We start from the raw sequence: 15,452 nt of genomic DNA on the forward strand, positions 1-15,452 counted from the left end.
GTTAGGCACACTGCTGGATACAGTGCAGATGCAGGGGTGAATGAGACAGATACAGTCTAGGGGAGTGAGTACATTGAATAGCACAGGTCTCTTCCAACATACTGACAGCCTGGGAATGGAATGGAGAGGACAAGTATACAGACTCTTCTGGGTTAGCATTTGTTTGATGAGAAATTTTCAAGGTAAGGGATATGTCTACAATACTTCAAATATACTTCTCACTAAAAGGTAGGGTGGCTCAGTCGGTTAAGCATCCGACTTCAGCTCAGGTCGTGATCTCGCAGTCCATGAGTTCGAGCCCCACATCAGGCTCTGTGCTGACAGCTCAGAGCCTGGAGCCTGCTTAAGATTCTATGTCTCACTCTCTCTCTGCTTCTCCCCCGCTCATGCCCTGTCTCTCTGTGTCTCAAAAATAAGTAAATGTTAAAAAAAATTTTTTTAAAGGTAGTAAGTAGAGATTTTGAAAATTCTAAAGACAAATGAATGTTAATCAGACTTTTAATGATTTATTTTTGATTAGGTCCAAACTAAACGACATGATAGATGCTATTCCAAAAAGTAAAAAGAACAAGAGATGTCAGTTGCACTCCTTAGATACACACAAACCAAAACCTTTGGGGTAAGTAGAATCAACTATTAAGATGCTTTGTAATTGTTAAGATTGTAAATGTTGATCACATTTAGTAGAAAGAAAAAATATTCAACAAGTTTATTAGTTACACTATAACATAGGTTAAAATAAATCTGTCTTCTAATTCTATACAGCCTTTTTGCATTGAGACTGTGTAGGGTAGGGTCTCAATATAGGTCTGATTTTTTTCTTTTGAAGTTTTTTTTTTTCCTTCTGTTAAATATATTACAGAGGAAGGAGGTTGGAGATCTTTATGGAAATTTATTTAGTTAATACTAAGTTTTTCAAAGTAGTGATATATCATTTTTTGATCTATATGATAGTCATAATGTGTAAATTATTTTTCTTGTCTTTCTTATCTCTAGGTCTCCCTAATAATTTATCAAGGATTAAAAAAAAGCCTTGGATTAGTTGTAGTCATATGTATTTATGTAATTTGCAGTTTTCTTCTTTTCTACAATGCCCAGGGCTGCTTTTGCCCCCATCTCCCAGCACATTGTCACATTTACTGCTTACAAAATTGCTTGAGGTTGAGAGTAGTGAAAGCCATGAAATTTGAAGGAGGTTTCTAAGAAGTAACTTTTGTTTTGAAGTGAATGGGATGGTATGAAAACTATATTTCTGAATTACTTAAAAAAAAATTAGTTTTTTAATATCTTGTTGGTATTGTTGATATCATTGTTGTGTAGATATTTTTCTTCCTGATAAAAAGACCTGGAAAACCAGGTAGTGGTATGTTAATAATCTATTAAGAATTTTTTTCCCCTATACTCAGAAACAAATTTTTTAAAAATTTTATTATGAAAACTGCCAAACACATAGGAAAGTAGAGAGACTATTTAAGAACCGCTGCCCCCACTTCCCAGATATCTTCACCCAGATTCAGTAGTGTTATCAAGATTTGTCACATTTGTTTTATTTATCCATCTTTTTTTTTTGCAGAAGTATTTTAAAATAAGTCCCAGGCATCATGCTATTTTACTCCTACATATTTCTACATCCATCTCTAAACACGTGGACATTTTTTTGGTAATGACAGTGCCATTATAACACTTAACCAAATTAACTATAATAATCTAATACCCAGTTTAGATTTTCCCAGCTGTCTCTAAAAATGTCTTCTTACGTGGATTTGTTAGAATCAGGATCCTGACAAGAATCACCAACTACATGATATCTCTGTGAGAGTTCTCTGAACTCAGGAAAGCTCTGTACAACCTAAAGTGGTTATCTAAAGAAAGTTGTTATTTTATGTACCTTGTTTACCAATATCTTTATAGAGATTTCCTGACTTTTTGAAAGTAAAATTCAGTCTAATTTTCTCATGAGACAGTAACCTTTACTTGAATGTCTTGTTAGCCAAAGCCACAGAGCTGTATTGTATTATAAAAGACTGTCTTCTGGGTTTTTTTATTATGAATATTCTTCATTGAGGAACCAAAGATCAATAGACATCTCAATATCTTACATATCTGCTCATTGCCACCTTCCTTCAAAGATCAGTTCTTCTACTTTTGCTCTGGATTCCATCTCCTCTTGTTCTCAATGACTTTGCTTTATCATTAAGTTTATTATTAAGTTACCTACTTTTGCTAAATTGGCTTACAACTATGTTTTCCTGTCGTTCGGTTTAAAACAAAAACCGAACCTCCACAAACTTCCTCACATTCTCCTTCAGCTATCACCCTGCTACATCAGAAGCCAAATGTTTTAGAAGGTGGTTTGCTGAGTTATGGAATCAGTATGAGTTGATCTTGAACACTGTCTCCTAAGGTAGCTTCAGTTATTCCCAGAAGCATGGATAGCAGGCCAGGGAGTACAATGTACTTAGCCAAGACTCCCTCTCCTCCACTTTGGATGGTTCCGCCATTGTATGCTACTGTGACTCCATTTTACATGTTTGCATTGTTACCCACCCCCCCTCTTTCTATTAGACTTTCTCCAGGGAAGTATTAACAGTTGATTAGGTTATAACCTAATCAGTGGCAACAATCCAGCTCAACCTTCCGGAGAATGTTCTTGTATCCATGCAAGTAACCCCAAGTTATTGTCTGGCTGGGAGTAAGTTTGAGATCCAAAGGAAAAGTTTAGGCTACACTTGTAGGCCTGTAGCTGATGACTGAAGATTATCTTAGCGGTATTTATAAAATCTACCTATAGAGAGAGTAGAGTAAGAGAGAAAAATGCTGAGGAATTTAGTTTATTGGTAGAAAAGAAGCCAGTAAAGAAACTTGAGAAAGAGTGGCCAGAGAGGTAGGAGGAAGCCAGAGGAAAAGAGTGTTTCAGGGGGACTCTGGTTAGCTGTATTGAGTGCTGCTGAGTCATCAAGGACCCAGAAGTGTCCATTGGATATAGCAACACTGTAATAATTGGTGATCTTGATGAGCAGATCTGCAGTTGAATGAAAACAATCCAGATCAGAATGGGCAGAACAGTGAATGCAGTCTAAGGTGTAATGGATTAATCTGTGAGTGGAAAGTGTAGGAGTGCAAAGATTTCTTTCTCAGAAAGCTTGATCTTGAAAGGAAGGAGTGATACAAAGACATTGAGCTGAGAGAGACTGTGGATAAAATTTTGATTTGAGCTGTGGCATTTTTTAAAAGTATTTTTTAGATTAATGCTTTCATGTTCTAATATAATAGTCATTCCCCAGCCTCTGATTTCATGAGCCTTTTTCTCACCTGTGAGAACTTGAGTTTGAGGGTTAATCAGTTTTAGGAGATTATGGGTCACTCAAGCACAATTAGAAAAAGAGGAAATATGGAAGTCAAGAGTGGAAGGATGGAACATGGAAGGCAGAGCAGTGGTTGAGGTTTTTGTTTCAAGTTACATTGCTGAACCTTGCCTGAGCCCTTGTGACAGGGAATAGGGAGCTGCATTGTACATACGACCTTAGGTGGTGGGCAGGGAGTTGAGAAATACCTATTTAGCTATATAGAGTAGGTTAAGTAAAGATTCAGAGGTTTTTCCATCTCAGGCATCCAAGGTAGTGAATTCCTAGGACTGTAGTGAGACCTGCAGAACAGGCAGGAGCCAGTTGTTCAGAATCATGAAATACCAAGAAGACTATCATTGAATGGAATATAGACACACATTTCTCCTGGAATGCGCATCTGCAACAAAGCAAAATGCATGACCAGTGCTATACTGAAACCTGTGGGGGAAGGAGAGTCTGGGAAATTTTTAGTAATTTTTAAATTATTTGTATAGTATTTACTGATACAAGTTGTATAAAGTGGTCATCTTCGTGTGCTATCTTTATTTAAGTATATGTAAAAATTTGTTTACTGTAATTAGATTAATCTGTGATTTTTTTACCCCCCAGCTACTTATAAATGTGAAGGTAGATAAGAGTTTTGTTGCCATGGGTTAGCTATAAAATCACATTAAGTAGATCAAAACTTGTTAGAATTTATAATTTTTGGAAGATTGATCCATTTTGTAGGTGATAATGTAATATTTTTTAGCCCTGTTAACTTTAAAGCATTCCAAGTAGATTTGCTCATAAAATGCTTAGTATCGTAATGAGATGTATCTTGATAAATGTAAATGTTGTGTCAGATAAATTTAATAGTTGAACAAAAATTTATATATAAAGATATGAGCATATGTTTAAATAACACTTTAATTTGGTTAAAATTAATATGTAATTATATACAAATTTGCAAACTTAATCTACTAATAATATAAGTATTAAAGAGTTCTTGATTTTAATTTAGACTATAGAAATTATTCCTTCAGATTATCTCAGTGTCACTAAGCTTTGTACTATACTGTACTACAGTGAAGGGAGCAGTAGCAGTGTCAGTTCAGAGAAGTTAAGTACAGATAAGAGAAGTAGTGAAGACCACAGGAAGGACAGCAAGTGTAGGATCATTTTCCATTATGGACCTTTCCAGGGAACAGCCAGGTAAAATCAAGCAATCCTTTACTCTGCCTTTTTTTTAAATGTTTTACCCTTATATATTCCTCCTTTTCACTAATACTTGTTTCTTTCTGCAGAGGTTGTTGGATGGACGTCTGGGAACTAATGTCCCAAGAATGCAGGGATGAAGTAGTTTTAATTGACTCTAGTTGTCTCTTAGAAACACTAGAAACATACCTGCGAAAACACAGGTAAGTCTTGACCTTTAGGTCATCACAGTATAGTTGGAAGGTGCTTTAATGCCCTCTCGGTCATCCAAATTGACCTGTCACCTCTTCATATAATATCACTTCAGTCTTCCCATTAATACGTGGTACTAAGCAGAGCTTAATGTTAGGGTAAGCAGTTCCTTTATGGGATGCCTCTTAGTGTTATGTTAGCCTTCTTATGTTGAACCAGCATCTCCTCTTTCTGTAATTTTTACTTTTAAATTTTATTGGCCTGTTAGTTCCAAGCCAGTAAAGTGTGCCTAATTGAGTAAAGTGTACTTAACCACTTTGGAAACTCTAGTATTCCTTGTTTTTATGATAGAAGCATTTCATGTTGTCATTTTAAAAATCAAAGTTTAATTTAGCAGCTTTCATTTAGTAATATTTTGAATTATTTCTTCTATAATTATTTGTCAAGACCTAAAAGTAGAGCTGGAATTTGTGTGCTTCATGTACTAAAAAAGTAACTTCAGATTTTTCTTTTTAGAATACTACTTTACAAAGGAATTTTCTAAGTGTCATTAACATTTGGAAATGCGTAGGGAGGGAGAGTGCAGTAGGAAAGGAAACTGGTAAGGGAACCATCTAGAGATGGTGTTCTTGGGGGGAGTTGTACTCTTTTAAGATAAATTTGTCACATGTATGGTGTATGGTTGTGTGTTTTTTGACCTGAGATATATATATATATATAATTAAATGTAAATGATAAAAAACTGGCATTTATCAAGACTGGTGTTTATATGGCAATGAGGTAATGGCTTAACCTACATACTAAGGTGTTTTTTCACTTACAATATTTCTTGTGAATTTGCCTTTTTGCTTGATTATACCCAAGAGAGTAGAGAATATGTCAAATATTTGGAGTTTTGCAGGAGAGGGATTATATAGACACAAAACATACTTAAATATATAGGTCCATATTAGAGTCTTTCTTTCAATATGAATTGATCATTAAATATTAATTGGTCCATCCAAAAGATAGCTTTTTGGGGTGGTATATTACTAGTTATTAGAACTAATCTTTTGGAGTTTCCTGTAACGGTTGTATATATTTCCTGTATCTGGATGGCAGTATTTTGTCTAGAAGAAGGTGGAGTCTGTTTTATAAATATCTGAAGGGTGGGGAAAAGTACAATTAAGAGAGATTGCTTTGAATCCTGGGTTATACTGATTATAACTTTGTACAAGTTACTTGACTTTTCTGTACCTCAGTTTTTTTCTTAAGACAAAAATAATGATAGTACTTAATTAATTGTAGGATTAAATTTGTCATGGGGACAGATGATACATAGTGAGGCTTACTTAGAACAGTATCTGGTACATAGTGTAAGCACATTAGTGAATGTTTGCATGCAAGATTTGCAAGTTCTTATTCCTCTGTATCTAGTTCTTGTTTTAGGTACAGTTTGAGTTTTGAGATGTGTAGAATCAGTTGAGAATGATTTCTAAATGTCTAAATAATGTACTTTTTTTGGCAGTTCTATTTAGTGGACTTTTCTGAACACTATAACGTGCTCAGAAGATTTGGTAACACAGAAGATTTGATAAGATTTGATAACACTAGCCATTTTATTAGAAATGAGGTGTTAAGAAACTGTGAAACCTCTGCCTTAAAATGTTTTTTACATTTATGTGCAAGGTTACTTTTGAAAACGGGAAAAGTCACTTTCATTCTTACAGCTACCATATAGTATTTTTATTTATTTATTTATTTTTTAAATGACACCAATTCTTTTTTTTTTTTTTTTTCAACGTTTTTTATTTATTTTTGGGACAGAGAGAGACAGAGCATGAACGGGGGAGGGGCAGAGAGAGAGGGAGACACGGAATCGGAAACAGGCTCCAGGCTCCGAGCCATCAGCCCAGAGCCCGACGCGGGGCTCGAACTCACAGACCGCGAGATCGTGACCTGGCTGAAGTCGGACGCTTAACCGACTGCGCCACCCAGATGCCCCAACCATATAGTATTTTTAAATTGCTCTTTGCTTGTATTAACTATGGTTATATGCATACATACATTAATCAACTATGAGAATTTAAAGCAGTAAAATATGGGAGAAATATTTCAAGTTTTATTATTGCTGCTGAATGACATTTAATCATTTATTTACCTGAAAAACCATTCATTTACCTGAAAATCTTTTATAACCTGAAAACATGGAAGTGTTTGTTATTTCTGCATTTAAGTCTATTCTCTCCCTCAAGGGGAAGACTTTTTTAATTGTGGTTAAAAAAAAAAAAAAAACCACAAATTGACTCTTAAACAGTTTTTAAGTGAACATTAAGTGGCATTTAGGTTGTTGCCCCTGTATCTTAGCTATTTCTAATAATGATACAATGAACATGAGTGTAGAAATAGCTCTTTGAGATCCTGTTTTCAGTTCTTTTGGATATATACTCAAAAATGGGATTACCAGGTCATATGATAGTTCTGTTTTTAATTTTTTGAGGAAATGCTATACTGTTTGCTATTATTGACAGCACTATTTTACAATTTCAGCAGCAGTGTAGTGTGCAAGGGTTCCAGTGTCTCCACATCTTTGCTAACACATGTTTCTTATTTTTTTGGAGTGGCCATACTAATGGGTGTAAGGTAGTATTGTGTGGTTGTGATTTGCATTTCCCTAATGATTAGTGATGTTGAACAACTTTTCATGTGCTTGTTAGCCATTTGTATATCAGGAGAAATGTCTATTCATGTCTTTTGCCCAGTATTTAATTTTTTTTGTTGTTATTATTGAGTTGTAGGAGTTCTTATACATTCTAGATATTCACCCCTTATCCAGTATGTGGTTTGGAAATATTTTCTAAAAAAAATTTCTTTTAGTGTTTATTTTTGAGACAGAGAGAGACAGAGCATGAGCGGGGGAGGGGCAGAGAGAGGGAGACACAGAATCTGAAGCAGGCTCCAGGCTCTGAGCTGTCAGCACAGAGCCTGACATGAGCTTGAACTCACAAACCGTGAGATCATGACCTGAGCGAAGTCAGACATTTAACCGACTGAGCCACCCAGGTGCCCTGTTTGCAAATACTTTCTCTGTGGTTGTCTTTGACTCTCTTGTTTCCTTTGCTACACAGAAGCTTTTAAGTTGGATATAGTCTCATTTGTCTGTTTGCTGTGCTTTTGATGTCATATCCAAAAAATCATCACCTATTCAATATGAAATTTGGGGGTGGGGCACCTGTGTGGTTTAGTCCGTTAAGTGCCCGACTCTGATTTTGGCTCAGTTCATGATCTCACAGTTTGTGAAACAAGCTTCATGTCCAACTCTGCGCTGACAGTGTGGACAGAGCCTGCTTGGATTCTCTCCCTCTCTCCTCCTCCCCCACTCGCACATGCTGTCTCTTGCTCTCTCTCTCGCTCTCTCTCACACATACACACACACTCTCTCTCTCTCAAAATAAATGAACATTAAAAAAAAATTTTTTTCAGGGCGCCTCGGTGGCTCAGTCGGTTGAGCATCTGGCTTCAGCTCAGGTCATAATCTCATAGTCCATGAGTTCAAGCCCCACGTCGGGCTCTGTGCTGACAGCTCAAAGCCTGGAGCCTGCTTCGGATTCTGTGTCTCCTCTCTCTGCACCTCCCCTGCTCACACTCTGTCTCTCTCTCAAAAATAAACATTTGAAAAAATTAAAAAAAATTTTTTTTTCTTCCTGTGTTTTCTTCTAGGAGTTTTGTAATTTCAGATCTTAATATTTAGGCTATAGTCTATTTTGTGTTAATTTTTGTATATTTCAGTGTTTTTGGAGCATTAATGAAAGTGCGATTTGACTTGTCAACATTATTGCCTGTGTTTACTAAGTGGACTTAGAGCTTCTATTTTAACATCTATTCATTTCAAGAAGCATACTTAGAAAGATGTGTGTATCAAACAACTGCATGGCATTGTGAGGGTAAATACAGTAAGAAGAATAAATCACAAATATGGGAACACAGAGGAAGGCTAATTCTAGTTATGGGAATTACAGAGGGCTTCTTTAAGGATGGGCATGATTTAGGCAAATGGAGAAGGATGTGGAGAGGAGTGGGGAGGAAGCAGAAGAAAAAAAGACTAAAGTAAGGACACATAAGCTATGTTCAAAAGTAGTCCATTGTCTGTACAGTATGTACAGAAAGGCAGGGTAGACTGGGAGAAGCATGAGGGAGATGGGAGTCTTGGGAAATAAATCTGGAAATAGGTGGGGTAAGAGAGGAAGTCACTGAAGGGCATAATAAGGAGTTGGAACTTTATTTATAGACGGGAGGGGTCTTGAAGCTAAGAGTGAGATAATCAGATTTGTTTTAAAATTTTGTTACGAGAGATGCATTGGAGCTAGAAAAAATGCAAGCAGGGAAGTCAGGAAGCTTTTTAAAGAATTATCTAGGCAGTTTAAAACAGGGCAGGGGGGATCAGAAAGAAGGGGCTGATGAGAGATGTAAGAAATAATACTGGTGTGCCTGGGTGGCTCAGTTAAGTGCCACTCTTGACTTCCGCTTGGGTCATGATCTCATGGTTTGTGAGTTTGAGCCCCAGGTCAGGCTCTGCTCTTGGGATTCCCTTTCTCTCCCTCTCTCTGCCCCTCCCCTACTTGCAATCTCTCTCAAAATAAATAAACATTTTTAAAAATACTAAAAATAATAATAATACTTGATGCCATTTTGGCCCCACCCCTAAAAGAGGACCTGAGGAGAAGTTGGTAGTTAACTAAGGTTTTCTTCCTGGGTGACTGAATGGTGGCGTTCTCAACAAGTTTAGAAGGGAACAGTGTCGCCCTTAGTATCGGACAGGGAGTTTAACTTGTTGCCTATTACATATCTGTGATGTCCCCCCTTTTTCAGTATGAGTTTGGCCCTGAGGCAAGGGCAGAGACTTGAACAAGAGCTGTAGAGGTGAGAGGCACACATGTTGGCTGAAGCCATGGGAATAGAAGTCACCTAGGGAGATGAATTTAAAGAGATCAAAATTTCTTCATTCCACTACAGCTGATCTTCCCAGAGAGGCAGCCTGGCCTTTTTTTTTTTTTTTTTACCTGACCAAGTTCTTTCTTATTCAGGAAATCAAAGATAAAGAAACAAGGCTCTATTTTTTCCTTTCTGATTAAATAATGTTTGGTTTCTAAAAGAAAATGTCATCATCTTCTACATTCACACTGTCTTGTACACCTTTTTTTTTTTCTCTTCTACACTTTTGCCACATTATAAACACTTAAGTGTAGACCACATTTTAAATAAATGTTTGTTAATTGGGGTAGGGGAATCCCAAGCAGGCTCCATGTTCAACATAGAGTTCAGTCTCAAATGCACAGGATCACAACTTGTGCCAATATCAGGAGTCAGACACTCAACCAACTGAGCCACCTAGGTGCGTGCCCCTAGACCACATTTTTATGTGTATGTTGTCAATATTATGATTGTGTATTAAGAACATACTTTTTTCTTCAGAAATATGGGTGGCTCAGTCTGTTGAGTGTCTGACTCTTGATTTTGACTCAGGTCAGCTCTGTGCTGACAGCATGCAGCTTGCTTTGTATCCTCCCTCTCTCTCTGCCCCTCCTGCTCGTGCTCTTTCTGTCTCTATCAGAATAAATAAGTTTTTTAAAAAAAGAAGGAAATGGGGTGCCTGGGTGGCTCAGTCAGTTAAGTGTCTGACTTTGGCTCAGGTCTTGATCTCGCAGTTTGTGAGTTCGAGCCCTGCATTGGGCTCTGTACTGACAGCTCAGAGCCTGGACCCTGCTTCAATTCTGTGTCTCCCTCTGTCTCTGCCCCTCCCCTGCTCACACTCTGTCTCTTTCAAAAATAAATAAACATTAAAAAATAAAAAAAAAAAAAGAAGGAATTTGACCTTTTGGAAATTATTAGTAACTAAAACTCCATGTGCCACTTTCCTATTCTTTTTGCCCCCACCCTCTTCCCAATGCTTATTAGCTAATGAGGTGTTAAAATGTTGTAGCAGAATTTCAAATCAAGTTTTACTGACTGAAGATAGCAACTATTTTCAGAGGCTGAAGGGAGAGTGATTCTTTGAGTCATTGGTTTGTAGCTTCTTGTTTTATTTCTGACCTGTATGAATTGCTCTTGAGGAAGTGATATGCTAGTCCTTGGCAACTATTTTCTGGAAATGTATGTTATGAACAAACAGTGTATATCTGCCTCATTCTTTTAGGTCCGTGTGTCTCTCTTGTTTAAAAATCATTTGCAGGGCGCCTGGGTGGCTCAGTCGGTTGAGCACCCGACTTCAGCTCAGGTCATGATCTTACAATCTGTGGGTTTGACAGCTCAGAGCCTGGAGCCTGCTTCCATTCTGTGTCTCCCCCTCTCTCTGTCCCTCTCCTGCTTGCGCTGTATCTCTCTCTAAAATAAAATAAATAAACATTAAAAAAAACTGTAAAAAATCATTTGCAAACGGGTGCCTGGGTGGCTCAGTCGGTTAAGCGTCAGACTCTCTATTTCAGCTCAGTTCATGATCTAAGGGTTTGTGAGTTAAAGCCCCATGTCGGGCTCTGCACTGACAGTGTGGAGCATGCTCAAGATTCTCTCTCCCTCTCTGCCCCTCCCTCCCTTCCTCCCTCTCTCTCTCTTTCTTTCTCCCTCTCAAAAATAAATAAGTATTTAAAAAAATCATTTGCAAGGGTGCCTGGGTGACTCAGTCGGTTAAGCATCCGACTCTTGATTTTGGCTCAGGTCATGATCTTGAGGTTTGTGATGTGAGACTGAGCCCCACATTGGACTCTGTGCTGACAGTTTGAAGCCTGTTTGGGATTCTTTTTCCCCCCTCTCTCTGCCCCTCCCCCCCTCATGTCTGTCTTTTCCTCCCCCCTTTCAAAATAGACATTTAAAAAAATAAAAATCATTTGCAAATGGAAATCTAGCTGTACTCTGTAATCCCTAAAATTGTATATATCTTACACGTGTATGTTTTAAATGTGTGTTTGGAGGATTTTTTTTAATGCGCCATATGGGAGGGGAGTGTTACTGTCTAGTACACTGTTACATGCTTTATGGAATAATTATGCAGCCTTTTCTTAATTTTGAAGTATTTCTTTTCAACAGGTTTTGCACTGATTGCAAAAATAAAGTTCTCCGAGCATACAATATCCTTATTGGTGAACTTGATTGCAGCAAAGAGAAGGGCTACTGTGCTGCACTTTATGAAGGTTTGCGGTGCTGTCCACATGAACGGCACATACATGTTTGCTGTGAAACAGACTTCATTGCACATCTTTTGGGTCGTGCTGAGCCAGAGTTCGCAGGAGGGTATGAGTATGTAATTTGCTAGAATGGGCTATCTAGCGCTTTGCTTCATTTTATTACTGAAAGTTTTATTTCCATCATCTTTTGCATCAGTACATATATATGTATAAATTCAGGTGTGCTTGTAAAGAGTTTGCTTTCTTTAAAATCTGCATTTCTTAATTGACTGAATAAAAATAGAAAGTGTTCTGTGGTGTTCATTTCAGTCCTCTGCTCCTTGTTGCTTGAAGTAGACAGGCTTTTTTTTTTTTTTTGGCTTTCATCATTATAGATTATCATTTTCACTTGAAAATGATTCAAGGGATTTTTTTTCCCCCTCCATCCATGCATTTCCATATCTAAATTTTGTTCATTATGATGGTTTTTGCATAGGAAGAGGTCTTTGCAGCAAAGTGTTAAATATTTTACTGAATGTAATTAATGAATTGTGTATGTTATCACTGAATTATATAGGAACCTAAAATTTTATCTCTGGCTTTTTTGTGAAAATAAAATCAGAAAAGGTTCATAGAATAAAATGAACCCATTTTGTTTTGTGTTTTGTGTATCAGCTCTCATTTGAGTGCCTATTTTGTGCTAGGCACATAGAACACAAAGACTTACCAGTGAAGTTCTGTGAACCCTACTACTGAAAACTAGCCTAGAGGGCTTTTGTCCATGATTGAATCACTTTCGCACTGCCTTTATCCATTACTCCTCAAAAAAAAGAAACCTACAAAACCCAAATAGGCATTTGTTATAATTGGAAGGTGAAGGAGCTATCATGCCTCCTATGAGCTGGACACATTATATTAGACTTCTTGTGCCCAAAAACCATCTCTTTAGAGCCCCAGTTCCTGAATTATCTTATTTTTAGCAATATTAGGACTGAGTTCTGCCTGCATGTGTATTTCTCATTGGTTATGTACATGTATGCTTGTGTGTTTTTATGTACATTTAATTTGAATGTATAACTGGCTTCTTACCAGGTATGCAAATTGTGTTTAAACCCTGAACCCTCTTGGGGCGCCTGGGTGGCTCAGTCGGTTAAGCATCCGACTTCGGCTCAGGTCACGATCTCGCGGTCCGTGAGTTCGAGCCCCATGTCAGGCTCTGGGCTGATGGCTCAGAGCCTGGAGCCTGCTTCCGATTCTGTGTCTCCTTCTCTCTCTGCCCCTCCCCCGTTCATGCTCTGTCTCTCTCTGTCTCAAAAATAAATAAATGTTAAAAAAAAAATTTTTTTAAAATAAATAAATAAATAAATAAAAAATAAACCCTGAACCCTCTTATCTGTCTTTTACTCTTTCAGCAAAGGGTACTAGGAATTATGTGTGATTTATTCTCCTTTACAGACGAAGAGAAAGGCATGCTAAGACAATAGATATAGCTCAAGAAGAAGTTCTGACCTGCTTGGGAATTCATCTTTATGAAAGACTGCATCGAATCTGGCAAAAACTACGAGCAGAAGAGCAAACATGGCAGATGCTTTTCTATCTTGGTGTTGATGCTTTGCGCAAGAGTTTTGAGGTAAGAATAGTGACCTGCTTCATTGTCTAAGATTGCTTGGTTAGGTTATTGGACTGAATGTTAATATAAGCTAGCAGTCTGATTTTGCCTCAGAGGGCTGTGATTCACTGATACTGGCATGGATTTGGGGGTGGATTTAGGGGAAGGGAATTAGAATTTAAGTTTGTGGATTTTGGGGGTGCCTGGGTGGCTCAGTCAGTTAAGATTCCGACTTTGGCTCAGGTCATCATCTCGCAGTCCATGAGTTTGAGCCCTGCGTCGGGCCCTATGCTGACAGCTCAGAGTCTGGAGCCTGCTTCGGATTCTGTGTCTCCCTCCCTCTCTCTCTGCCCCTCCTCTGCTTATGCTGTGCTTCTCTCTCTCAAAAATGAATAAACGTTAAAAAACATAAAAAAAAAAAAAGTTTGTGGATTTTCTTTGATTTTAATCCTGTTATTCTGCCAGCTTTGATATTTAGACTTTCTCAGAGTGGAAAACTGAAGTTGATTATTTAGCAGCATGTTGCTATGAAGTATAGCTAATGAAAAGGTAAAAGCAACCCAGAGTAAATTTGAGACTTAATTCGTGAGTCTCAGTTTGTCTGCTGATATCCAGTAGCCTCTTTATAGTGCTGGTTTTGGGTTTGGTGTTTGTGATTTGGTAACCTTCCCCACCCCCACCCCCCACCCCGCACCCCCCCCAGTTCTCTGTAGCACATAAAATTTTGGCTAGTGAACATCTTGTTATATTCTGAGGCATGGTTGTAACCCTTTAACTGGGTCACGGATCCCTTTTGTGAATTATATGAAAGCTATAAACCTTTTTTTTCAGAAGCCCATCTGTGAACTTTAAACATTGTTCTGGGGAGTCTGAGGAGATTTGTACTAGTTCTTGCTGAACGCTTTTTTTTTCTTTTCTTTTTATATGTTTGTGACTTCAGAAACTAGATCGTCTAATCAGGTTAAATAGTCTTCTGTTGTGTTAAGAAATGAATGTTTGCTGTGTTGGAATTGAAATTTGAAACTAGAATATTGCTGGTTTGGAAGAGGAGTGTGTGTAATAAGTCTGCCTTCCCTGTAGGGATTGGTGGTATATTCACTTCCTGTAGATTTTAAGTTGTCATCATTTAAAGTGTTAAAATTTAGGGGCATCTAGGTGGCTCGATCAGTTAAGCGTCAGACTCTTGATTTCTGCTCAGGTCGTGATCTCAGTTTGTGGGTTCGAGCCCTGCATCGGGCTCCGTGCTGATGTCGCAGAACCTGCTTGGGATTCTCTCTCTCCCCCTCTCTCTGCCCTCCCCCTGTTCATGCTCTCTCTCTTTCTCAAAATAAATAAACTTAAAAAAATAAAGTATTAAAATTTAGGGACACCTGGGTGGCTCATTCGGTTAAGCATCCAACTCTTGATTTTGTCTCAGGTCATGATTTCGTGGGGTCATGGGATCAAGCCCCATGTCAGGCTTTGTGCAAATGGCACAGAGACTGCTTGGGATTTTCTCTGTCTTCTCTCTCTGCCCCTCCCCTACTTGTGCTCACTTGTGCTCTCTCAAATAAATAAACATTAAATAAATAAAGCATTAAAATTTAAGATTCTTTGTAGGAATGCTCTGGTAAATTGCAACATGAATTATTTGTGTGTGTGGTATCATTTAAAATTAGCAATTGAGAATTTCCAAGGAAAGTAAAGGTAGTTTTGACCAGTATTCATTCTCAACTTTGTTTTTATAATAGATGACTGTGGAAAAAGTACAGGGTATTAGCCGATTGGAACAACTTTGTGAAGAGTTTTCAGAGGAGGAACGAGTAAGAGAACTCAAGCAAGAAAAGAAACGCCAGAAACGGAAGAACAGACGAAAAAATAAATGTGTATGTGATATTCCTACTCCTTTACAAGCAGCAGATGAAAAGGAAGTAAGCCAAGAGAAGGTAGTATTCCTTAATTTTGATTCATAAATATGTAGTATTGCTTTTT

General features: G+C 37.8%; 1 protein-coding gene across 8 annotated transcripts in view; it reads left to right on the forward strand.

Moving 5' to 3' along the window:
* Positions 1–15,452, forward strand: part of GGNBP2 (gametogenetin binding protein 2) — a 34,530-nt gene that overhangs the window by 13,951 nt on the left and 5,127 nt on the right. For 4 of the 8 annotated variants that reach the window (XM_049637830.1, XM_049637831.1, XM_049637832.1 and 1 more), the window contains exons 5-10: positions 521–619; positions 4,416–4,541; positions 4,634–4,747; positions 11,796–12,005; positions 13,328–13,502; positions 15,212–15,406. In XM_049637830.1, coding sequence (XP_049493787.1) covers positions 521–619; positions 4,416–4,541; positions 4,634–4,747; positions 11,796–12,005; positions 13,328–13,502; positions 15,212–15,406 — 919 coding nt within the window. The remainder of the gene's footprint in view (positions 1–520; positions 620–4,415; positions 4,542–4,633; positions 4,748–11,795; positions 12,006–13,327; positions 13,503–15,211; positions 15,407–15,452) is intronic. The other 4 variants (XM_049637836.1, XM_049637834.1, XM_049637837.1 and 1 more) reach the window with 4 other exon arrangements.

Source organism: Panthera uncia, chromosome E1 (assembly GCF_023721935.1).
Source record: "Panthera uncia isolate 11264 chromosome E1, Puncia_PCG_1.0, whole genome shotgun sequence".
Classification (NCBI taxonomy): domain Eukaryota; kingdom Metazoa; phylum Chordata; class Mammalia; order Carnivora; family Felidae; genus Panthera; species Panthera uncia.